Below are 25612 nucleotides of genomic sequence, written 5' to 3'. Positions count from 1 at the left end.
AGTGACCCAACTGGAGGACAATGTTCTAGCTATGTTTCCTCTATTGTGTTTTCTTGAAGGACTAGATCTGGTACATTCGGATAAGGATCTTTTTGTTGCAAACATATTGTAGTGCAAATAGTTTATCATAAAAAAGTAGTAGTTTTAACTTTCTGCATTATCCCCCCCCAATTTTATTCTTTCATCTGTTTCTTCAGCAATATACTTCTACATCACCCACTGCTAAAACGTACAATGAACTCTAGCTCCAAGGGATGTTGAAATGTTCTAGTTACCAGCTTCCCACTTTTGGTCGCCTTTGCAAAGATCTATGTTTAAAACAAAGTCCCAAACCTCTGCAGTGGGTTTAAGTTTATCCGCTGAGCATGCTTAAAAAAAAAAAAAAAAAAAAGAGACATCATTGCCTGTGATCCTTTCACAAGGAGGTTGACCCTGAACTTTGACTGCAAACCTAGCAAGATGAGATGCTTAAACACAGGCAGCTATAACAGATAAATAAGTTTTGTTGTCTATGCCCCAAAACATTATAGAAAGTTCCTCATTTCATGGGTAAACTGACTTATTATCTTCAGTTGTTCCACAGTTTGCTGTTACCCATTTTTGAATGGATTTTCCCATTCAAAATGCCACAGACTTAGCCTCCAGGTGGATCTGAAAGCCAAACAGTTGTATGGGGTTGTTTTGACAAGCTACCACACGTCTTAAGTAAATAGTAAAGCCTTTATTTTTTGTGTTAAGAACAGCATTTTGAAAATAAAACCTATCTGCCCATGCTTTACAACCTTTTAAATCTGTAATATTTATTATATACAGTCATTTATGATACATGTTGATTGTCTTGAAATTTCTTTAACGATGTTTTTTTAAGTATGCAACAGTCAGCCAGGGGAGGATAAAGGTACATTATAAAACACACATTAATACATTTAATAAATATATATTATCTATCAAAAATGAGCCTTAGCTCTTTATCAATTAATAAAAAGCACCTGCTGAGAACTCCTGTAAGCTGGTATAATCATTGCATCATCGGATTATAAAAGCCACAATGCTCCCTTTCAGTTCAGGGTTCAACTCGGCTTTGCCTAACCAGGAAGACCACCCCCACTTTGCCCGTGTTTCCTGGACCCTGACAGAAACTGTGCTAAAACAATGGATCCCCAGCTTGCAACAACCAGATCTGCAACCCTTGAGACACACAGAACTTCCCAGTCTGTCATTCCCTCCTTACCTCCCTGCTCCCATCTCCAGAGGAGGAATCCAGCACAGAATAACCATTTCCTATTAAAGGGGAGAAAGAGTGGCTGTTATAGTCCCAAGGTGATTTTGATAAATGGATCTGGAAAGAGTTGTGCTTACAATGAGGTGTTTTGATCACAGAAGCTCTCCTTCCTGGTCATTCTCCCCAATGTCTTGTTTACAACAGATCTGAAACAGCGGTGCCATTTAATTTTGTATTTAAACTTCACTTGGTGGGGGCGGGGGCTGCCACAGTCTCTCGGCAAAGATGTCTCTTCGTACCCTTCAGGTGAAGTCCTTAGAAAGAGAACAGTTTACTGCCCTCCCCCTCACTCCCTGCCTCCCACCCACCTCCGCTGGGAGAGCAGTCAGCCCCCTCTTGACCTTAAAGCCAAAATAAAATAAAACCCAGAAGCGCAAAAAACTATCAGAAACTTGAAAAGAAAAAGGTCTCATTAAGTGAGGTTTCCTGTGGCTCAAAGCCAGTTCTATTTTTGCGGTGGTGAAACATTGCTTTCCGCCTGGAGCCATCTCTGCTGTGTTCACCGTGCACGCTTAGACCACCAAGAACTTAGAATATGATCGTGTGAGTTCTCCGCTCTGCAAGTGGTGGGGGGCCTCTTGCAGCCTGAGCCCCTGATGGGATCAGAGAGCTCCGAAGGACTCCAGGGAGCAGGGGTGAGCCACTGTTTCCTGGCATGAGAACATGTATCGTGGCCGCTTTTCACCGGACTGGACCGAGGTGTTCGGAGATTTCTGTGATTTTCAGAATTCTAGGTCCACATGCATCCTCCCGCACTCCCAACCCCAGCCCAGGTCTTAGCTTCTCCCCACCTACCCCAATACTCCCCATGGCAGTACCCACCCCCCCACCCGGGGTGTTCCTGGCACAGAGGTCTCGGATCTGACTCTCTCTAGAAGCAAGCACGTGCTCTGGGTGGGTGGGTGCTTCCCTGCTTCCCTGCTTCCCCCGGTCGGGTATGCCCCCTCTTCCCCATGCTGGCAACATGTGGAAATGGGCTACCTTGGAGGAGGGCCACCCTGGGGCCAGATTGGCCTCCCTACCCGGGTGCTTTGCAAGGACGGGGACAGGGGAGGGCGAGGATGGGACACAGCAGACTAGGGCCTCAAGAAAAATCAGAAGGTTTATTAAAACATACTCAGCTCAGACATATTGGCTTTTGAAGAGGTGAGTTTCCCCCCAAACACTAACCTTTTTCATTTTCTGTAAAGGTTAAAGGCTTATGGGTTGTTTTATAGAAAAAAAAAAAAAGCAATACAGTGACTAGAGTATATGCAAAAAGACCCACCCTCATTTATACATTCCATGCCGTCAGGTTAAAACTCTTTGCTTTGAATCATTGCCTGCGATTATGCTGGCCAAACAGTGCAGAGAACATGGGGCTTTTAATGGCCGAGATGTCTGAAATGCCAAAGAAAGGGATGACTTGCTTAGGACAGATGGAAACCATGACAGAAACAATGGGCTTGGAAAAGAACCATTTTCATGGAACTTGCAGAAAACGGAGACAAAAAAGTCCCCCACGCCCTCCCAAAGCAGCAAGAAATCCTCATGTGCTCCACTCGACGCTGGACCTTTTACTACATCCTCAGAGAAGACCCAAGAACTCACTGCTTGCTAGGCAGCAGGCATCGCCTCTCCACCCCAGGGTACCCCTGCCACGTGACAGCATCGTGGAAAATCCACCCCGGCATCCGCCCCCTGGCCAAGGCAGGGGCTTTGAGCTGCTGGCTCCACGTGAGCCTTTGAAATGGACATGGCAGGAGAGGCGGGGAAGGGCTGGAGGAACTCTCATGAGGTGGGAAGAGGGAGGGGTAATCAGGGGAGAGACGGCTGCTCCAGTCGGAAACTGCCCCTTGGAGGCAGGCAGGCTTGCTTCCTGGCAGTGACGCCAGAGCAAGAGGCCCAGAGAAGGAGCAAAGCCTGGGTGCTACTTTCTAAGTGTGACGGTCCCTTCAACTCCCAGACTGCCTTCTCTTCTTTGGCACATGCCAGGCTTCCTCCACCACTGCTCATAAAGCTCTTCCCCAGATACAGATGGGCTGGGCCTCGGAATCACACTCACCATCTCCTCCACTGCTCCTGACTCCCCTGAAATGTGAAAACCCACAGGCAGGCCAGTGAGAAAGCCCCTCTTCTCCTTCCTCAGTGAAATGACCGTCTGCAAGAGGCCACCTGGGGTCCAGCACTTGCTGGGGAGGGGCGATGGTGTGGGGCTCTCCGTGCTCAACCAACACTGGCCTGGCCTGCTGGCTGTGAACGCGGTTCTGCTCTTACCCCAGAGGATGAAACAGTCTTCCCAGCCACATTTTCGAGTGAGCCTAATCCTATTTGCAATTAGCTTTGCTTTAGTTTGCGGGGTTTGAGGTTGGTTTGGTATTACGTGTGTGTGTGTGTGTGTGTGTGTGTGTGGCAGGGGCGGGGAGGGCAGTTGGTGTTAGCTTTTCAGTTCAGCAGTGTTCACATTTACACGAAATCCCCTTGTCTAGGATTTCCAAATCTCCTGGCTTCGAGGCGGCCTTGTTCAGCTACTGTTACTGATTTCTCCCTCAAGAAAGACACGACCAGGGAATAAAATTGGTAAGAGAGACTCTTATTCTCTGGAACTTAAAGTCTTTCACCAGAGGTGTCTTCCAGTGTAACTTGGCGGAGCTGTTGGGATCTGGAAATAGGAATAACACACTAAGAACTCAGCTTTGCAAAGTCAATGTTAGAAACCCATTTGTTAACAATGTACCAAAGCTAAGCTAAATTGCCTTTTCCTAAAGGGCTGAATAATTCCCAAGAAAAGCAGCAACCACTGTGTGTTACCTACAACATTCTGCTCCTGGGAAGGCTGTCTGCCCCTTTTCTATAATCGTGCACCTGAACAAATACGTTTCCTTACCCAGAACCCACATCACTTTCTAAGTCCAGGGTGTTTTTATGCACATTGGCCTTGACTGGACACAGAGGGTTTAAGAATGACTGGTGGGGCTGTTTTCTAACTAAATTTATTAAAACCCACAGGTCAAATGCTTGAAACTCAGGATTTTCTTGGTACCCAACAATAAACAGGCCCATGGATGGCTGGTGCTCTTCATGACTGCAACCCGTGAGCCTATTGCTTTGAGCCCCTGGCATACCAGTGCAAATGATGCCTCTCATACCAGTCAAAGGCCAGGAAAACCCAAGTTTCCTCTAGAGATCAAAGACCATCTCTGACTCACATTGAAAATAAAAAAGTTCAGGTTGAGTTATGGAATTGGCACATGATATAAAGAATGGGAATCCAATTTACATGTGTAAACTGGTTCATGTGTTGTTTGTAAAAGAAGCATGTAGCTATGTTTAAAAATTAAATGTGGGAATGAGAGTGCAATTTTGGATCGCTAGAGAAACAAAATGATGTAATTCCACAGAGGCAAAATGTAAATGATGACAATTCTGCTGAAGGTCTGTTTGGCATCAGATAGTATCTGTTTTTGTGTTTGTGGGAGAGAAATGATAATCACCTCAATTTCTTAAGAAATCTTTTAAGGATTGGGGGTTGGGGGGAATCTGGTACCCAGCTGGGGCATGGGGCAGGAGGCTCAACTAGGTTGGATGCCAGCAAAATCTGCCAGGGTTTTGTAACTCTGGGCTTTTCCTAAAAGTCACTTCCCAAGGAAAGCATGGGAAGGGGCACCTCCTGTTATGATGAAAAATAGAGAATTCACTGGGTGCAAGAGCTGCAAGAAACAGGAACTCGTTCAAATGATCTACAGATGGTCAACTAACTACAGGGAAACGTCTCATGCATGGAGAAAGTAGGTGGAGAGGAGAGAGAAATGGAACACTGCATGCATCCTAGCTGCAAGGGGTGTTGACGTGAGCTGCTCTCTTTGCAGCCCCGTGAGCAGCCTCCATAGAGTGGTGTGTCCCTGTCGAAGCTGCCCCTCAACACTGACCACTCCAAGGCTTCCTGCCAGAACATCACCTCTTGATACTTACAGTCCCCCCATTGAGCACAACGGCCATCTCAGTTGGCTGATACACATTGCTTCTGAACGGAGCGCTGGGTCTGTTTCCCAAGCTGCCATTGCGAAATCCTGCAGTTCGGAGAGCTGAGGGAGGGAAAGGCAACACCACACACACACACACAAAAAGACACAGTTTTGAGTTTTGTTTTCTTCCCCTGCATCAACACCATGCTCCAGGCACACGCCCCCTCCCTGCTCCTCCCCTTTGTCACAAGCCAGATTCAAAACAAAGTCACAAAGGCGCTTTGTTCTCGGGTTCTCTTGGAGCCTGACCCATCTCAGTGGGGTTGGGGAGTCTGCAGAATCCAGGGCGCAGGCAGCTCTTGGGGAGGGGACCCAGGGTGGAGCCTCTCCCCGCACCCCCAGAGGGCCATGGGTGACAAAGACAGCACCTGCACCTCTCACAAGGTCTCTGCTGACAAAAGACCTGCTCACGGCTGAGTGCCATCCATGTCAGGTTCAACACCATACTGTGCAACACGGTTTCTGGATACACACAGAGGTGGGCAAGCCTGAGATGCTGGACCACAGGTACATGGGAGAGCTCGGACATCTTCCTGGGAAAGTGACGCGGGAGAGGATGGAGGGGCCCCAGGTGTATGGGTGGGGTCATTTCTAGACAGGAAAAAAGGGAGATCTGAAGCAAAGGCAGCAACATAGGTCTGTTCGTTTTACCTCTGAAAGGTAAAAGATGTTTCTTATTTGCGATGTATTTTTATACATCTAAATTTCCTCTTTCGGTGAAGAAAAATCAAATGGCACAAAAAGACTTGGATGAACCATGAATGTGTATTATTAAGTGAAAGCAGTGGGCTATAAAATCTCACATTATATGATTCCAACTATAATACTCTGCAAAAGTATAACCTATAGAGGCAGTGAGAAGGTCAGTGATTGGCAGGGGTTTGGGGGGAGCACAGGGCATTTTTAGGGCATCAGAACTACTCTGGGTGATACTGTAACAGTGGAGACATGACATCATGGATTTTTCCAAGCCCACAGAACTGTACATAGTGACCTCTAGAAAGCAAATTATGGACTTGAGTTAATAATAATGTATCAGTATTGATTCATCCATTGCAACAAATGTTAACACCAATGCAAGTTGTTAATAAAAGGGAAAACCAGGGGGGATGGGGGAGGTGGGAACTCCATGTACTTCCTGTTCAATTTCTCCGTACCTAAAACTGCTCTAAAAAATAGTCTATTAAAAGATAACAGAGAAAGAAGAAGCACTATAAAAAAATCAAAACAAAAGTCTGTCTCAGTTGTAAGCTGTCGCCTTCATTATCTTCCTTCTCACTGAAGGCACTTATCTTACTTTGCTGAGACAAACCTCAATTAAAGTCCTCCCTGAAGAGAGTCTTTTTTTTTTTTTTCCCTGACTAAAAAGTAGTAAGAGGACTTGGGATTTTTACAAATTAAGTTACTTGGGGAAGGGACCAAAATCACCTTGATAGTACAGTTAATCTTCACAGAGTGCCAACCAAGAGCCAGGGCTGCTTATAAAAATACTTTATATGTATTATCTTATTTAATTTTCATAGCATAGTAGGTTCTTTTATTTCCATTTTACATGGGACACAGAGTGATTAGGTAATTTGCCCAAGGTCACACAGCTGTTAAGAACCAGCATTTGAATCCAAGTAGTGTTCTTGCCTGGAGAATCCCAGGGATGCGGGAGCCTGGTGGGCTGCCGTCTATGGGGTTGCACAGAGTCGGACATGACTGAAGCGACTTAGCAGCAGCAGCAGAGAGAATTGGTTTCCTTGACCATCACACTATTTTGGGTCCAAATACGATGTTTTTAACGACTGCACTTAGTTACTTAGGAGCAATCTGAATTTAAGTGACATTTCGGAGCAGATCGGCCCGGACTGAACCAAAAAACATAGGCAGAGTGGGGAAGGCATGTTCTAAAAGACTTGTGAAAACCTCTTTGCTTTAGCATCTCCGAGCCTTCAATAGCTCCCACGCACACACTGACAAGGAGGTGCCCTTCCTGGGGAGCTGAGAAGAGGGGACAGGGTCCAGGGGACATAGAGTCCCTGGACTCTCACTCTCACTAGTCCCAATTCCTAGCCAAGACCTCCTCGAAAAGAGGGAAAATGGAACAGCGCAGCTTTCCTCATGAAGCAGAGGCTGGCCAGCTGCAGTGCGGGAATGTGGCTCTCACATTCTCCTCGAAGAAACAAAGTCTCAGCTGGATAGGTGTCTGTGGGGTGCCCTGGCCCAGCGATCCCTCTGTGTAGTGGTTATTTGGACTGGTTCTCCTCTGGTAAACATCCCTCCCACATTCTGGGTCCCTGAGTACTGGCTACAACTGCCTCCTCCCCGGGCCTTGAGGTTGGCATGGGATTTAAGCCCAGCCAATCAGGTCCAGTCAGAGCTAACGCTGGGATTTTATACTCAAGCATCCTGGGAAACATTCCTTTTCTCTAGTGGGACTCTGCATGAGCTCAGAGCTGGTGTGATTCTAACAGAGCCAAGAAATGGAGAGAGACCGGATCTTGGCATCACTTGAGCCTGCTGGATCTATCCATTTCTGAAGCCTGATCCCCAGTACATTAATTTTGTTGTTGTTTTGTTTACTTAAATTGCTTCAGATGAGATTTTTTTTTTTAATTAACTTGCATCTTCAAGAACCCCAACTGACAGCTCACTCTGACCCAGAGATGAGCCCTCTGAAAGGCAAGCAGGGCTCACCCACAAGGAGCCCCTAGAGGAATCTAAGAGCATAGGCTAAATGCCAGCCCTCTCCTACCAGCCCTTACTACAGGTGAGGCGAGTTTGGGTCCTGCCCCCAAAGCTGACACAAGGCCTTCCACTGGGCAGCGAAGGGGCAGAGTTTAAATCGCCCTTGGCCTAATGAGATCAGAAAGCCCAAATCCCCTCATGGAGGAAAGAACACTTTTCCTTCCTGCTCTTGGAAGGTGAACATTTAATGCGCCTTGTTAGCGCTTTCCAAAATGGGATCTGAAGTGCTATATCCTTGTGTATTTTCATCTTCTGTCACATACCTCATGCCTTGTTGATAAGTATTAAGAAACAGCAGGCTGGTGAAGTCCTACATATCTGGGGTCCCACTGGGGGAAGGAAACAGGCAGCAGAGGCTGAGCCGCAGGCCAGCCTGGGGCATATTCCTCCCGTCTCTTGACCTCAGGGCTGGACTCTCAAGGGTAGAGAGCCCAAAGGGCTGGCTGGTTAAAACGCAGGAGAAACAGCGCCAGCTGTAGCTCCCGGGTAAGGCCCCGTGTAGGGCCCGGTTCCCTAAAATACAGCTGGCTGAGGTCAGACCAAAGAGGACAACAGCTGTTCTCACCATGGCCAGGAAGGGTGCCCAGGCATTCCCCAGCCAGCAAAGTAGGATTTCTCGAACAAAGGCAATCCTAACCAGGATGACTATTTATTCTCTCTCTGTGAGCCTTCTGAGGGAATTGACTTTGCCTGGTGCCCACGTGAATTTTGGTGGATACACATTTGGGAGAATGCAAAACAGGGCTATTAAAAAAGTCTGAAAATATCCAAGGTTGGTGAAGAAGTGGGGATGGGGGCTCTCATACAATTCATCAGGGAGACTTAATCAGTCTACCTTTCTGTGGGGAGGGGGATCTGGCAGTATATATCAGGACTGAAAGGTAGCAGATTTTGATGCAGGTCTAGGAATTCTTTTGCAAGGAGGTAATTGATCAAGGACACAAAGATGAATGGATAAGAATGGTTATTGCAGCATAACTTGTATGGAAAGCCAGAAACAAGCGGAGTATTCACCAGCTAAGATCATAAATAGCTCAGCTGGTAAATCATCTGCCTGCAGTGCAGGAGACCCGGGTTCAATTGCTGGGTCAGGAAGATCCCCTGGAGGAAGAAATGGCAACCCACTCCAGTATGCTTGCCTGGAGAATCCCAGAGACAGAGGAGCCTGACAGGCTATAGTCCGTGCGATTGCAAGAGTCGGACATAACTTAGCAACTAAACCATCACCAAGATCAGGAAAACAAATCATGGTGCCTCCTGGAAAGCTCTGTCTCGTGAAAAGGACAGCTCTGCAGTTGTTGACGTGGAAAGGCCTTCCTCCACGATAGACTGTCGATTTAAGCAAGCGCATTGCAGACAGCCTCTTAAGACAATGAGTGCTTTCAACCTGGTTACACCCTAGAAGCACTTGGGGAGCCTAAAATACTTGAGCCCAAACAGACTTACTCAATCAGATTGAGGGGGCAGGAGCTGGTAATTTGTTTAAAGCTGCCCAAGAGACTCTAATGTGCAGACAGGTTAAGAGCCGCTCTGCTGGACTGGTTTGTGTGTGTGTATGTGTGTGCGGGGTGGGGGTACTGTGTCTGGCAAGACGGGAGCAAACAGTCAGCAGTAGTTGCCTTTGGGCAATGGGATTTTGAGCAACTGTTATTATTTTCACTTGCTGAACTCCTGATTATTGTTGATCTTCTGTCATCAGAAAGGAATAAAAAAGTTATTTTTGCTTTGGAAAAGAAAGAGGGGAACGAGGGACAATGTCCTTGGCTCTGGAACCCAGAGTATGAAACAGATGGGTGTGTGGGCACCTCTGAAGCCCCATCACCCCCTGTGCCAGTCCAGGCACTGCTGGTTCTGACATGGGTCCCAAATCGCTTTGATCTCTGGATCTTACAAGGATATGACATACTGACTGCATTTTCGCAAGAAAGGATGCAGGGCATTCAGAAAACCAACCTTCCTTCTCCCTGCTCCACTGTGAGCCTGAACAAGTTGCCGGACACTCCTAGACTCCGTTTTCTGTTCTGTAAAATGGGACTGATAATCCCTGTCTTCTCAAGGCACACAGTTTCTCTGACATGCCTGTGAGATGAGGGATGCTGAAGGGCTTTAAGAGAAGTTCTGTGGCAGAGTGGGCTTGGAGCCAGGCTGCCTGGGTTCAAACCCTTGGCTTTGCTTCTTGGCAAATTGTTCATTCTCTCCATGCCTCAGTTTCCTGTCTGCAAAATGGACCTTACTGGGTTATTGCAGGAATTAAATTAGATTAGTCACTAAAATGCTCAGAATGGAACCTGCCCATCGTAAGCACCCTGTAAAGGTTAGCCATTTTTAACTTCTGATGCCCCGAATACTTGTAGGTAGTTCTAGCACCCAACTCCTCCTTGCACTGCAGTAAACTAGACCTTCAGGTTCAACAAAAATGATTCTTAACCTTCTAGGGATCACAAATGGCCTTGAGAATTTGACAAAGCAATGGACTGATTGCACGGTGAATGTATAAAGCTCTATAACCATTTCAGGAGTTCCTGTTACTTTTAAGGTCCAAGGGGAGTTTGCGAGTGTCAGATAAAGAGGATCCTATTCCAGGAGAGGCCAGGGAAGAGGTGGCTCCACCAGGACCCCAAGAACTGGTCAGGTGCCTGGCCTCTGCTTATCATATGCCCTGAGGGACCCTCTGGGCTCCTTGTAATGACCCCCATCTCCTGGCAACCAGGGGAGTCAGCCCCACTGGAGCTGTGGCTCATCCCTATCAAATCTCTTGACAAACACAAGCTTGCTGGTCTGGGGCTTCCAGTAAGAAGGAGACCGCTCTGATAAAGGCCACCCCAGGACTGTGATTCTACCCATGGTGGGGAGGGGGAACGAGCAGGGGGCAGGCCTGTCATTCTCCCAGGGGTGTGAGCAGGAGCAGGGTGCAGAGGCAGCTGGGTACCTCTTGGTGGGCAGAGGGCTGCGGGGGGCCTTGGAGGACCTGGGGGCTTGGTGTGTTTCCCCCTGCCTGTGGGGGTGGGCGGCTGCTGCTGAACCCGAAAAGGCTGACTCTGCAGTATGACCAGACCACCGCCCAGGCACCTGGGTGAGCGTCACAGAAAAGGGGACTCAACCATTCGGAAGGGGCCACCTCCTATGTCACTGGGCAAGACTGAATCTCTTACAGCCTCTACTTGTTCCTCTGTGAGATGGGGATAACAGACTCTACCTCGTCAACTGGAGGGATGGACTAATGAGATAATGCAGGTTAAGGAGTAGGGTCTGGCATGTAGCTAGTGTTCAAAAAATGACAATTATACTAGGTAATTATTACTACTGCAGCTGCTACTGCTACTGGTATTATTATAGCTCCTGATAAATCTTTAGGTAACTGAGAAAAAGCACTTTTAATTAATCCCAAGTACTGGGAACCCAGCTTTAAGCAACCACTGTAAGAGACACTTCTCCAGCATCTCCCGCAGGGGTAGCTGGGGCCTGGGCTGCTACTTCTTGGCTCACCTGGGGATCCCACCTCCACCTGAAGTGCCTGCTGAATCTCTGCTTTTCTGTTGGTGGAGCTAATAGAACTTGATTAGCCCATTTATGGGAGCCCTGGTGGACACTCATGGCAGCGGGAGAGAGGAGTTGATGGAGAGATGCTGCAGCCTCCTGTCCTCCAAGGATCAATTCTGAGGCTCGTTCTACACGTGTCCTTGGCAGGAATAAGCTCCAGCTGCCCATGGTGGTAACTAGCTCTCGACGCTCTTGTTCTGGCGTTTCTGCCTTCCCGGTCTCATTCTCCCGGGCAGGGGCGGCCTCCTAAGTAAACTGCCTGCAACAAGTCTCAGGCTCTGCTTTCAGGGGAACCCAAGCAGGATATACATTCAACAAGCCAGGCGCCGTGGGGGTCCCTTGGTACATCAGGACTCACAGCAGCTTTATGGAGTACACAAAGCCTACATCTGGGAAGAGGCAGGATCCCAACCCAGACTCTGACTCCAGGGCCCAAATTCATCCACTCCTGGAGACAGAGCTAGGGGAGAGAGTGTGAACATTGCCTCTCGCCATTCCCTGCATCCAGATAGCACACGGGCTGCAAACTCAAACATCCAGGAAGCAGGAAGCTGATGTTGATATGCTATAGTGGATGGGACAGGGAGCCATGGGAAGTGAAAGTCACTTAGTCATGTCTGACTCTTTGAAACCCCATGTACTATACAGTCCATGGAATTCTCCAGGCCAGAATACTGGAGTGGGTAGCTGTGCTCTACTCCAGGGGAATCTTCCCAACTCAGGGATCGAACCCAGGTCTCCTGCATCGCGGACAGATTCTTTACCAGCTGAGCCACCAGGGAAGCCCAAGGGGAGTGTAGTGAAGAGAAAATGGATGCCCACCCAAAAGGCCACCACCACCTGGGAGGGTAAGAGACAGGGCCTCCCAGCCAGCTGCAGACAACTGGTGCCATTGGGAACGGCACCAGCACTGCCAGATCCAACTTTTCAAAAAGGGCCAGGAACCTGACTTTTTACATTAAATTAGTTGAAAGTGGTCTCTTCTCAGATGGCTCAGTGGTAAAGAATCCACCTGCCAATGTAGGAGACACAGGAGATGCGGGTTTGATCCCTGGCTCAGGAAGATGCCCTGGAGAAGGAAATAGCAACCCATTCCAGTATTCTTGTGTGGAGAATCACATGGACAGAGGAACCTGGAGGGCTACAGTCCACGAGGTTGCAAAGAGTCAGATATGATTGAACACACATGCAGGCATGCACGCTAAATGAATTGATAATGCTGAATCTCTAGGGGCCAGTTTCAGCACAGGGTCAATGTTTGTGGGCTCTGATTTGCCAGGACTACCCCCAGGGCCCGTGATGCTCAGTGGGGGAAAAGGAGCTCTTTTGGGAGGAACAGCCTAACCCAGTGGGACAGTACCCCTTTACCTGCATTGTGTTCATCCATTGAGAAGGCTTTGTTCTCCATGTAGGTCCGTGGCAGCTGCACGTCCTCCTCAAATGCCGTCTCCCGCATCCTTGGCTGTGACGTGTCGAAGTAGTTGGGCGTGTTTTCCTGCGGGGCTGGCAGAATGGTGCAGTGGATCTCTGGGATGGCATGGAAGATGACGAAGACCCAGCCACTGGCCACCAGCGTGATGGCCAAGGTGGGGTCGCCCCAGGCATCTCCCTGTCGCAGCTCGGCGTTGCCGAAGAGGTACATGGTCATCCAAGCCACCCAGATGAGCACGGAGAGGAAGGCTGTGACCAAGATGCAGACTCCATTCTGCTTCCACTTCTTGAACTTTCCACATAGCGAGAAAAAGGCCAGCCCCAGGGTGGCCACGAGCAGTACCATGTCGTAGATGAGGGCCATTGCGAAGTCCATGGGCTCGTAGGCACAGGCCGGCTTCGCGTCTCGAAGCACGGTCAGCACCAGCCACTCGATGGCGATGATGACCTGCACCAGCATCAGGCACAGGGCCATGCCCACCAGCTGCCAGCCCGAGGGGCTCTTGCCATGGCGCACCAGCCTCCTCACTCGCCATGCCTGGCTCAGCAGGCAGGAGAAGCAGAGCGCGAAGAGGACGCCCCAGAGGAACCGGCGGACCGAGCAGATGGTCTCGTCCTCCCGGATGATAAAGGCGAAGGTCAGCCCAAAGAGACCTAGGGTCCCCAGGAGGAAGAGGAAGTGGAGGCCCACAGGGTCCTTTTTCTCCTTGTCCTTGATGAACGGCAGCCGCACCAGCAGGATGAGCATCAGGAGCAGTGTGATCAGGGCGCCCGCCCCGGCCACCGCCTCCACCACGATGCCCCAGATGGTGTCCAGGTCGCACAGGGACACGTACTGAGGGAGAAGGTCCAGCCCGCAGCCCCGGGACGTGCTGGCGTTCTCAGAGGCCCCGGAGGCGATCACGAAGAGCAGGAGGAAGGCGAGCGCCTGCTGGGTTCTCATCTTTCTCTCTGATGCCGCCGCGCAGGTTCCAGAAAAGGTGGGGGGAGAAGACCAATTCACGGTGAGACTTCCACTCTCCTGACTTCTTTAAGGAGACCCTATGTCCCTTCAAACCCACCACCAGCCCCCTTCTCCAGGCAGCACAGCCTGGCGCCAGGAGTGGGTGAGGATTTTGGTCCCCATCTGCCCCCTTGGCTGGGCTCGGTGAACAACCATGAATCGTCAGCGCTAGTGGCTGGAGGAGAGGGTGGGAGGGATGGGAGGGAGACCCCCTTTCTCTGAATACCCTGTCATCTTCGTTGAATGTGAGGCCGTGTCTGACCTCTTTAAAAATAAGGGAGTAAAATGAGACTCGAAGAGATGCGCATGGGCTGAGCGCTCGCTGGGAGAAGGACATGCATTGTGGTTTTGGTCCCTCAGTGCTAACAGCTGGCACTCACCGATGACTCAGCCTCGGCCAGAGACCCAACACAGCCAGTCCTCACACCGGTGACAACAGTCTTGAGGAGGCTGGGACACTTGCCCAAGGTCACACACTCAGCTTCTAGAAGCACCCCCTCTTAGAAGCTTCCCAGCATATCAAACACAGTGTCAACTGTCTTCCTGGGTTCCGCCTTTTCCCCTTTCCCTCACACATCCTACCCTTCTCACAAAGATCTCCTGAGAATCCATCCTCTTGCTCCAGGGAGCCCCCCCTCTCCTGGAGATGCCTGCAGGACGCCCCCAAGGACTGCACCCAGCAGCCAGAGACGGGCTTATTAACCCAAGTCTCCTCTTCGCCCCCTGCTTCCTCTGCTTAGACCCCTCCCACCCCCGCTTTCATGGAAAACTGCTCCTCCGCACACTGGTCTCAGCTCTCATGTCATCCACTCAGACCTTGGCCAAGGTCATACCCCCTCCCCCCTCCACAGTGCCTCTCAGGTCTAATCGCATCTGTTATCCTTTCGCCTGTTTACTTTGTTTCTCCGGTCCCTTCCTCCTCTCCTCCCTTCCTGCCGTTCTTCACCGCCAGCTGCAGGAGGACAGGGACACCGTCTTGTTCATCAGTGAAAACCAGGGTTTCTCAGCCCCGGGGTAACGGACACTTTGGGTCTGAGCCTCCCTTGTTTGGGGGTCTGTCCTGCACATTGCAGGAGGTGGAGCAGCACCCCTGGCCTCCACCAACTAGGTGCCTGAAGCACACCCTCTCCCCTAGCAGTGACAACCCCTTCTTAGACACTGCCAACATTCCCTGCGGGGCGGGAAATCACAGAATGAGCACCACTGGGGAAGAACTAGCACCGAGTAGATGCTTCTTAGATACTGTGGGAATGAGACTTCTCAGTAGGGCTCTCCTCTACCCACTGCCACCAGGTCCTTGCTTTTGGAGGGAGCCTGGCCTTGGGAAAGCCCTGCCTGCCCAGCTCTGCTGTGCTGTGTTTCTGGGCATCTTAAGCCAGACTTAGCTCCGCCCACAGTGAGGCTGTAACCAGCCACCTCCCAGGCAGTTCAGCACATCCCTGGGGCTTTCTTAAGTAAATGTGGTATTGATCACTTCTCTCTCTCAGCTTCTTGATGGGATATAGTGAGCAGCTCTGATCCTGTCTTGGCCGCAAGGCCATCAACTGGGATAAATTATTGATACCACAGAATGAGAAGGAGCCTGGTGCTACAGGGTGATCCTTCCTTTGCCCAGAGATGAGGGAAGGCAGGAACAGAGGGTATCTGACAAGACATGCTCCTGAAACAAGCACTCAGACATTGGTAATCAGGCCCCTGGTCCCATCACTCTTCGTGCCGTGTCAGTCACAAGAGTGCCACCTCAGCTATTTAAGCTTTGTCTACATACCCCCTGTAAGTTACTTACTTAACTGACTCACCAAGGTCTTGAAATTGACCCAAAAGAAAGCTCAACACATTGGAATACCTGTTGATGGAACTCATGTTGCATCCCCATTGCCATATCCCAATGTACCACCTTTGGAAAAAAAATGCTGTCCTAGTCAGAGCTTCTTATCACAAGAGCACACTCGGAATCAAAATTTAAGAACCAACATGCCCAGAAAAAAAAAAAAAGTTTAAGAACTGGATACGCTGGAACAAAATGCCATTGGCCCCTGACACAGTATAGTGGATTTCGTCTAGACTTCTCATCAATGGCAAATGTGATTAAGAGACTTCTCAGCAAGTGACAACAGAACACACCCCATGCAGACTTTCTAGTTCACACAGTGGCCAACAGTCCCCAGGACGGCTGGGAGGAGACAGGGAGGAAGGTGCTTCTGGAGTCTTGACCACAGCCCTCTCCCCAACTCTCCGCACGCACCTCCAGACCAGTGGTTCTCAACCAGGGTGATTGTGATCCCAGGGAACACTGGGGCATATCTAGGGACAGTTCTGCTTGTCACAACTGGGGAGGGAAGTGCAACTGGCCTCTAGCAGGTAGAGTCCAGGGTAGCCGCTAAGCAGCCTGTGCTGGGAAGACTCTTTAGAGTCCTTTGGACTGCAAGGAGATCAAACCAGTCAATTCTAAAGGAAATCAACCCTGAATATTCATTGGAAGGACTGATGCTGAAGCTGAAGCTCCAATACTTTGGCCACCTGATATGAAGAGCTGGCTCATCGGAAAAGACCCTGATGTTGGGAAAGACTGAAGGCAGGAGGAGAAGGGGATGACAGAGAATGAGATGGTTGGGTAGCATCATCGACTCAATGGACATGAGTTTGACCAAACTCCGGGAGATGGTGCAGGGCAGGGAAGCCTGGTGTGCTGCAGTCATGTGGTCACAAAGAGCTGGACACAACTGAGTGACTGAACAACATGCCTGAGATGGCCCTCAACACTAAGATCACCAGAGTGATCTGGCCCCACATGTCAGCAGTGCTGAGGATGAGAAAGCCTAGTTTATATGCTTGAGAACAGACTTGAAGAAGAAGCCAGGAAACCAGCCAGGTCTCTCAACCTCTTGCCTGCACCCCAGGTCCTTTCCTTGCAAGAACTAGACTTTCTTTAGCTGCCTCCACTCACTCCCTTGGAGGAATCTCCTCTCTTCAGACCTGCCTACAAGTTGGAACTTGGTTCTGCCAGTTCATCCCTCGGTTCTGCCGGCTCGTCTCTCTTCCTGATTGACCTTCCAACAACAACAGGAAACCAATGTGAAGAAAATAGAAAGATGGCAACCAAGCTTCTGAAATTGTGTGGGTTCTTTTGGCTGTGGTCCCCGTCTCTAGCTCCCACTCCTTTCTGACATGGGAAAATAGATACACTCTTGCTTTCTGTTTTCATTCCTGAGGGTGGAAACCTCTCCTTCCTCCAGTTCTGAAAAGAGCTCCTGATCTTCCTCTGGAGAGCCCCCTTCAGCTGTGAGCCCCAGACCCAGCCTGGCCAACTGAAGCATTTATCCCACCCTTTGGCCACACTGATTGGCTCAGGGACAGGCACTTGGCCTCAACCAGAAAATCACTCTTAGGATTTTTGCTAGAATGAACTGGAAAGAGGTTTTCTCCTGTTACTGGGGTTAATAAGCTGAAAGGAAGGCAAAAGGAGAAGCGGGCAGCAGAGGATGAAATGGTTGGATGGCATCACTGACAAAATGGGACATGAACTTCGGCGAACTCCAGGAGACAGTGAAGGAGAGGGAGGCCTGGCATGCTGTAGTCCACGGGGTCGCAAAGAGTCGGACACAGCTGAGCAAATGAACAACAACAAGCTAAAAGGATATAAACCTGGAGCTGGAGAGGGCATATTTACCATCACAGGGAAAGAACCTGCCTGAGAGGAAAGCTAGCCCACAGGAAATTGTCACAGGAGGGACAGGAGTCCCAGTACACTGCAAGGCTGGACTCAGTTATGCCTGAAGCCAGATACCCTGGTCTTTGCACCTCCAGCAGTCAATTAACTTCTCTTTTTTTGGACTAAGCCATTTTGAGATGGGTTTATATAACTTGTTAACAAAGACGTTCTATGATGTATCCCACATGATGTGGTCCTGTTCTTCCAGGAAGTCCTCGCTTATCAACATCTAGGCACCAGGGTCTTTGGAAGGGTTCAGTTGTCCCAAGTAGGTCATTATCACTGCAAGGGATGCCCACGAGGTGACAGTCATTGTTCTACAGAACTCTGGGATGATCGGAAGGAGGGCTATACCACCTCACAGAATGAAGCAGAGTCCAGCTCATCTGGGCTTTCTGGGGGATTCAGAATTGCCCTGTGGAGTTCTCTATTATTGCCATAGTGAACATAATAATGACTGTTAACTCTCACAGTGCTTACTATGCTCTAGGCCCTCTGCTATGCACTTCACAAACATTAACACCTAATCATCTGGACAATGACACCATGAGGCAAGTGGTATCACTATCTGCGTTTTACAGGAAATAAAACAGAGAGGCCAGTTGGCTTGTCCAAGCTAGGACAAGCTATACAGCTAGAAAGTCGTGGAATCAGGAGACAAACGTACTATTGTTACTGGGCTCTTCAGACAAACCAGGGCTCTGGAAATGTCACCGGCTGAGCGCTTTGCTAGCTAGTCTATCTAAATTAGGTTCCTTTTGCCCCTTTTATGCTCTATACCAATACTCCTGATCTTTATCTTTGTAACAGGTACCACAATTTTCAATTGTTTTATTTTATTACTCTTTTGGTCTGTCTCCCCCACACCCAGGCTCCTGTCTGTTTTGTTCTGCATCGATTCCCCAGCACCTGGCACACGGGCAGTGCTCACGGCCCAGCTGCTGAATGAATGAACTGATTAAATATGGTCTCCAACCCTCATGGCACAGGGCAGGAAGATGCTCTCACGGTCATCTTATAGAGGAGGGGACTGAGGCTTAAGTCAAAGTTTGATCCTCAGACTGGCAATGGCAGCAGCATTGCCTGGGAGCTTGTAAGAAATGCAGACCCTCAAGAGTGGGCCTGGCCACCTGTGTTTCCACAGCCCTCCGATAAGCTCCAGGTGTGTTCAGATGCTTGCGTGCACTGAGGTTTCAGAAGCACGAACATATGCAGCTGGGGAGCCAGAACCATGGCCTTGCACCTTCTGCCTTCCTACCACTGCCCCAGACCCCACTCGGGCTCCATTGCACCCACTGTCAGGTAAGCCCCAGCCCCATCAGCCACCTGAGGCCTCCCCCTGCCAAGTAGGGAGCTCTCCAGGATCCCCAAACTGCACAAAACCTGATTAGAGGTTTGGAGTCAGCCCCAGGGCAAGGCTGACTGGGGCGGGATGAATATATGGCAATAAACCCGTGGGATGTAGGCATGCAGCTCCTCAGAAGGAGTAATGAATAAAGTGACGAATGTGCAAGACTCAGCTCACATACTAATTACTTTGCTGCCGGCCAGGCTCCCAGAAATGTGACTCATTCAGATGCTCTTAAATACACTGCGTCGCACACGCACGCGCACACACGCTCTCTCTCCCCACAGAGGGGCCAGAAGCTGCCGGCAGGTGGTGGAGCAGCACGCTCCATTTCTCACAAGCTGGGGCCTGCAGAGGCTGGAAAGAATGCAGGCAAGATTCCTTGTGCGAGGACAGTGCTGCTGCCTGCCTGCAGGCCACAAGCAGGGCTGGTTCTCCCAGCCTTGATCCTCACCAAGCAGCATGAACTTTGGGTTTCCAATTCTGCCCCTGGCATTTGCTAGAACCTTGTGACCTGGGACAGCAGACTTAACCTTACTTGCCTCAGTTTCTTCATCTGCAAAATGGGAGTGATAACACCCGACTTGCGGGGTTCTTGTGAGGATTAAAATAATAAGTAGGGTTTAGGACCACAGCCTGGTGTGCTGCGGTTCATGGGGTCGCAAAGAGTCAAACACAACTGAGTGACTGAACTGAACTGAACTGAAGCACTTATAAAGGGTCTTAAATAAGTAACAGACTGGCAAATGCCCTGAGGTTATGAACTTTTCTGACTTTCCTTTTCCAGGAGGGGCAGTTGCCATGGAGATGGGACTGAAATAGGCTCACCCAAGTGTTGGTCCACCACTGGTTTCCAGCCTCCACCATCACACACCGAGAAAAGAAGTCCCTGAGGGGGTGTGAAGGGGAGAAGCCTTTGGGGTGGTCTACCTTCAGTTCAGTTCAGTTCAGTCACTCAGTCGTGCCCGACTCTTTGCGACCCCATGCTGCAGCACGCCAGGCTTCCCTGTCCATCACCAAGTCCCGGAGCCTACTCAAACTCATGTGGTCTGCCTTGAAAACTCCCAAACTCTCCTGATTCCCACAGCAGGTGCTCTAAATGGCGGCCTGACTGCACAGGTGGTTTTCCAGAGGGTAACCAGGCGCTGGAGGACCGGAGGCCAGTCTGCATGCCCTAAAACCAGGTGCCCCTGCTGTGAAGTCAGAGGTAGACACCCAGAAACCAGACACCAGCCATTCTCCTGGGAACCAGCGTCCTCACCTTCCCACCCACCCAGATGACAGGAGATACAAGACGTACAAAACTGCTCTGGAACATGCCATTCTGACCCGCTTCCCCTTGGCTACTGCCAGCAGAGGCACCTTTAACCCACCTTCTCTAAAGAAGTGGGGAGGAGGCGCTGGAGCATGGACGGGAAAGAAAAACTAAGCAGGTCTGGAGGGCCTTTCCTAGCCCTGGGCATGTCTAAAGTACTAATGAATACCTGGCACAGAATTTACACTCCCATCTGTGTCCTCAAGAGTGGAAGACCTCAGCTGGAGGAAGTCAGACAGAACCGAGTGACACAGGGCATCACTTAACCTCTCTGACCTTCAGTCTCTTTGTAAAACAATGATAGTAATAGTGCCGCTTACGTGAAATGTACTTAGAAAGTACTCAGCCTGGTGCCTGGCAGACAGGGAGCTCTGGGTCCTGACTTGTTACCAAAACAATGACAATTCTCAGTGTCCTGTTGGGAACAGGAAGTGGTAATGCGACTTGGCCAGAGGCTTCCTGGAAGTGACGGATGAGCTGGGACTAGAACCCACTGCTCCGGACTCCTGACCTTAAGGCTGCTGCACCCAAGTTGGACTCCCCCATGTTCAGCAGACGGCCAGGATGAGGCTGCGGAGCCTGTCTCCCCACGCACCCCAACACCACACTCTGTCCTTGCCCACTCCCTTTAGAGCCGCTGGTGCATTTCCTGCTCCCGAAGGATTAAACTGTTACAAGGTTTCCTGACATTAATTAAAACTCTTTCTCAGACCTGCAATCTTCTTACCCTTTGATCTCTTTTCCAAGTTATACCATCTCATAATCTTTAGTTCCCAGCACCATCCAGACCACCAGACTATCTGGGGGCCCTTGAATTTAATAACCCTCACACGTTAGTAAACAGGGTTGTCAGAACACAGGCTCCGTGATCCATGAATATGCAAAGCAGCTCCAATCCTGTAAATAAAAGCAATCATTTAAATGCAAATTGCATCCTTGGCTGCCCGTTCCAGGGTGGATGGTTCCTCTCAGGCTGTAATTCCGAGAAGAAAATGTGACTAACTCAGAACCCCCAGGAAGCTCTTGCGTGGAAGTGCATATGGAGCCGAGGGCTCTGGGTGGGGGCTGCTTAGGGTAGACAGAAACTGCCTAAAAGTGAGAAGTGGGTTTTAAAACCTGACCCATCCCTGGCGTAGGCTCATTCAAAGCAGTCCCCACAGGTCCACTTCGGAGGCTCCCGGCGCCTCGCCATCCCCAGAGGCAGAATGAAAGGGGAGCTGCTTTTCCTCTCCTTGTTGAGGTCAGGGGAGCTTTTAAAAACCAGATCTCGTGGCTTTCTACTCCAAACCCTCCCTCCAAGGATTCATTTAGGAGAATAAAACTTAAGCTCCTTTCCATGGCCCCCCAAATCGCGGGTTGGCTGGTCCTGTCATCCCCTTTCAGACCCCCACTCTCAACATCTGCCTACGAGCTCCAGCCACAATGGCCTTTGTTCAGTTTCTCTAAGCTCATTCCCACCTCTCAGCCTTTGCACTTGCAGTGCCCTCTGCCTGGTTCAGTCTTCCCCCCAACTTCTGCCAGTGGCGGGGGTGGGGGGGGGCGGCCCTATCTTGCAAAGCTCCACTAAAATGTCACTGCGCAGAACTCTCGTCACTTTATTTTACATCACCCTGCTTTATTTTCCTGGCAGCACTTATCCCAAATGGAAGTTCTATCCACTTACTATTTATTTACTTATTTAGTGTTCGCCCAACTCGCCAGTGCTCTGAGAGCAGGGGCTTATCTGCCAATTGTGTAGCTGGCACATTTACTGAAATAACACATTAACCGATCAAGATTTTAAGCTTCTCTCTCTAACAAGACTGCTTGTCTCACTGCCTGTGCCCTAAACGGCGACTCCTTCCCACTTCCATTTTTCCCTTCCCAACTCAGTTGACCCCTTTTCAGACAGAGCAGGAAAAGATAGGAAACAGTTCACTCCACAGTCCAGATACAAAACTGGCCGGGTGGAGGGCTCCCAACCCACAGATACCGATTTGCATTCTATTTACATCCTATTTGCATGCAGTTTAACTCAACGTCCTGAGTCCTCCAGAAAGCCTCAATCCCTGGGGAAACTTACGAACCAAGGTTCCTCGGCAGAAGTTCCAAAGCTTTTGTGCCAAGCCCCTCCCCCACTTCTCGCCTCTTTGCGAGGACCCCTAGCTCCTCCTGGGCTCAGTTCAGGTCCCCCCCACCCCCCATACTGGCGCAGTTGGGCAGCCAATGTGGCGCGTGGCCCGGGGCCCCAGGCGGGGACGCCGCTGCCCGCCACACTCCAGGGGCCTTTGTCCGCGCTCCAAGGAGCCGCCCCCTTTGCGAACTGGGGACAAGTTGCGTTGAGGGGTGGGAGGGCGATTGGCTAGGCCTGGCAGTGACATAGCCGGGGAATGAACCCAAGGGCTGCGCTGGACCCGTCCTCGGTGGCAACGGTACCCCCTCCCTGGCCAGTTAACCAGCCCTCCGGCCGAGGCGGGTGCGGGCGGTAGGGGTCCCGGGATGCTTGGGACTGGAAGCCTGTGTCCCCCAAAGGGTGGGGACGCAGCACAGGGCTGATCATCGCCTCTAGCCTGGCAGGAACAGAAACGCTAACCCCCCCGCCATTGTATGCAGTCGCCCCGCACTTGTACCCCAGCTCCAGGTCCCAGCTCTGCCTCTTCTCGCCCGCAGTGTCCCTTCCTTGTCCGGTAGTGCGTAGCCGCGACCCCCAGTCTCTACGGCAGGTGCCGCAGCTCACCTCCAAAGCTTTCCCCTTGTGCCCCCGGCTCCGCCTGCTCTGTCTGTGGTCAGGCCCCGCGCCTGCCACGCAGCCCCCAGACCTGCCCGCGGCTGCCCTCACACGAGTCACTCGGGCACGCCTGAAGTCTCTTACAGTTCCAGCAGCCCTTTGCCTGATCTGCGATCGCCTCCAGACCCTCCTCTGAGACTTTGATCTCCGTCTGGTCCGGGAACACCGCCCCCGCCCCATTAAGGTCCCAACCTTCTCCGCCCCCTGCCCCGCGGTCTGCCGGCTCCTCTCTCCCGCCAAACTGTGGTCCTCCAGCCCGGAAACCCCAACTCCCCCAGCAGACTAACCCCTTGGGGAAGAGGAGGAACTCAGAAAAGCCCAAGAAGCAGACCACATGCCAACGCTCACAAGTCCACCCGGGGAAAAGTTTCTGGGGTCGCCGCAGCGCCCTCCACCCTGCCGGCGCGGCTGGCACTCACCGACCCCCGCGGCCCCGCAGCGCCGACGCTCCCGCTGGCCCTCGGCCCGAGTCACATCTCTGCAGCGCCGCCGTGGCCCCAGCCCAGCGATCCCGCCCGCCCGTCCAGCCTCACTGCATCGCACTCGCTAGCCGCAGCCGCGCGAGGCGCCCCCTGGCCCGGCCCGCGCTGCTGCAGCCGCCGCGGCCCCGCCCCCTGAGGCCCCGCCCCCGGAGCCTCCGAACCCCGCCCCCGTCCCGGCCACGGCTGATTGTTCCAAGCGGAACCCGGCGCACGCTCCTTGCTTCCCGCTTGCAGCGCCGAGGCGAGCCCCCTCCAGTGTCCGCATTTAGGGACCACCACCCTCACATCCACAGTGCGTCCAAAAGCACTCTGGACGCGCTGGACATTTTCCTCCGTTGATCCACTTGCAGAAACACACACATAGAGGGGTTTTCTAAACTGTGGGTTCCTAAATAGCTGGTGTTCTGTCGCCCTGTCGTGTCCGACTCTTTGCAACCCCCTGGACTGCAGCACGTCAGGCCTCCCTCCTCCCTGTCCCTCACCATCTCCTTGAGTTTGCCCAAGTTCATGTCCATTGCATCGGTGTTGCCATCCAGCCATCTTATCCTCTGACGCCCTTTTTCTCCTTCTGCCTTCAATCTTCTCCAGCATCAGGGACTTTTCCAATGAGTCCGCAGTTCGCATCAGGTGACCAAACTACTGGAGCTTCAGCTTCGGCATCAGTCTTTCCAACGAGTATTCAGGGTTGATTTCCCTTAAGATTGACTGGTTTGATCTTGCTGTCCAAGGAACTTACAGAAGTCTTCTCCAGCACCCCATTTCGAAGGCATCAATTCTTTGGCGTTCTGCTTTCTTTCCGGTCCAGCTCTCACAAGAGTACCCGGCCATTAAGAAGACCATAGCCTTGACTATACGACCTTTGTCGGCAGAGTAGTGTTTCTACTTTTCAACATACCGTCTAAGTTTGTCACAGCTTTCCTGCCAAGAAGTAATCATATTCTGATTTCATGGCTGCAGTCACTATCCACAGTGATTTTGGAGCCCAAGAAGAAGAAATCTGTCACTACTTCCACCTTTTCCCCTTCTATTTGCCGTGAAGTAATGGGGCCTGATGCCATGATCTTAGTTTTCTGTAATGTTTAGTGTTAAACTGGCTCTTTCACTCTCCCTCTTCACCCTCATCAAGAGGCTCTTTAGTTCCTCTTCACTTTCTGCCATTAGAGCGGTATCATCCACATACCTAAAGTTGTTGATGTTTCTCCCGCCTATCCATTCCAGCTTGTACCTTATCCAGCCTGGCATTTCTCATGATGGGCTCGGCGGATAGGTCAAACAAACAGGGTGCCAGCAGACAGCCCTGTTGGACTCCTTTCTCAATCTTGAATTCTGAACAGTTACTTCCCCACAATATACCAGTGCCGGATCCAGGGTGCAGAGAGGATTCTGCTGAGACTGTTCCAGAATCACTAACACCCCAACTTCAGCCAGGCAGCCCCTCCCGCCTGGGCACACTCCAATCCTGCCACCTCCTGCCACGTGCCTTTGTCCCTTTATGCACCGTGAGCCCCACATCCGTGTTCTTGGCCACCCCAAACATACTCATATGTCTACCACAAGCATATTCACACGCCCACTCACCCTTCACATGGATCCATACGCAGGATCCCACCACTGCTACCACCCGCATCACTCACACGCATGCGCACACTCCCACGATTGCCTTGAGCACACACTTGGGGGCCTGGGGCCACTAGTCTGGCGCTCAGCCGACACTCAGAGCTCAGGCTGCTCACCCGCCCACAGCGCAACTGTGAGACGCTCCTTACGGAAAGGGTCTGGGCCACCACGTATCTCAACACTGAATGTGGCTCCTAGACCACCTGGGCTATCTGAGGTTGGCATTGCCTCGACCCTGCCTGGGGGCTGCACTCTAGCTTCAGGCTGGATTTTCCCAGTCATCTCTCCGCAATCCCCCCTCCCCAGAACTTTGAGGACCCCAGAACTTTGAGGACCCCACTGTAGTATGGATAAGACCCCTCACCCCATCCCAGCCCT

The 25612-nt window shown here is 51.1% G+C and overlaps 1 protein-coding gene across 1 annotated transcript; it reads right to left on the bottom strand.

Annotated features, from left to right (window-relative positions):
- Positions 1-2131: 2131 nt before the first annotated feature.
- Positions 2132-23665, bottom strand: GPRC5B (G protein-coupled receptor class C group 5 member B). Its single transcript, XM_052660231.1, has 4 exons — positions 23555-23665; positions 12928-13941; positions 5234-5346; positions 2132-3923 (listed from the first exon to the last, which is right to left on the bottom strand). Exons 2-4 carry the CDS (start codon positions 13931-13933, stop codon positions 3879-3881), a joined length of 1164 nt encoding a protein of 387 aa, XP_052516191.1. The 5' UTR covers positions 13934-13941; positions 23555-23665; the 3' UTR covers positions 2132-3878.
- Positions 23666-25612: the final 1947 nt, after the last annotated feature.

Source organism: Budorcas taxicolor, chromosome 2 (assembly GCF_023091745.1).
Source record: "Budorcas taxicolor isolate Tak-1 chromosome 2, Takin1.1, whole genome shotgun sequence".
Classification (NCBI taxonomy): Eukaryota; Metazoa; Chordata; class Mammalia; order Artiodactyla; family Bovidae; genus Budorcas; species Budorcas taxicolor.
Note: the sequence above shows the minus strand (reverse complement) of the source record. Positions and strands in the feature narration are given on the sequence as shown.

What these genes read in the sequence shown, in the direction of transcription:
- GPRC5B (XM_052660231.1), bottom strand. Translation starts at nt 13,933, where the DNA reads ATGAGAACCCAGCAGGCGCTCGCCTTCCTCCTGCTCTTCGTGATCGCC. An exon ending in AATGGATGAACACAATGCAG is followed by an intron (nt 5,347 to 12,927) that starts GTAAAGGGGTAC and finishes TCCCTCCCTCAG; the next exon opens with CTCTCCGAACTGCAGGATTT. An exon ending in TTGTGCTCAATGGGGGGACT is followed by an intron (nt 3,924 to 5,233) that starts GTAAGTATCAAG and finishes TCCTATTTCCAG; the next exon opens with ATCCCAACAGCTCCGCCAAG.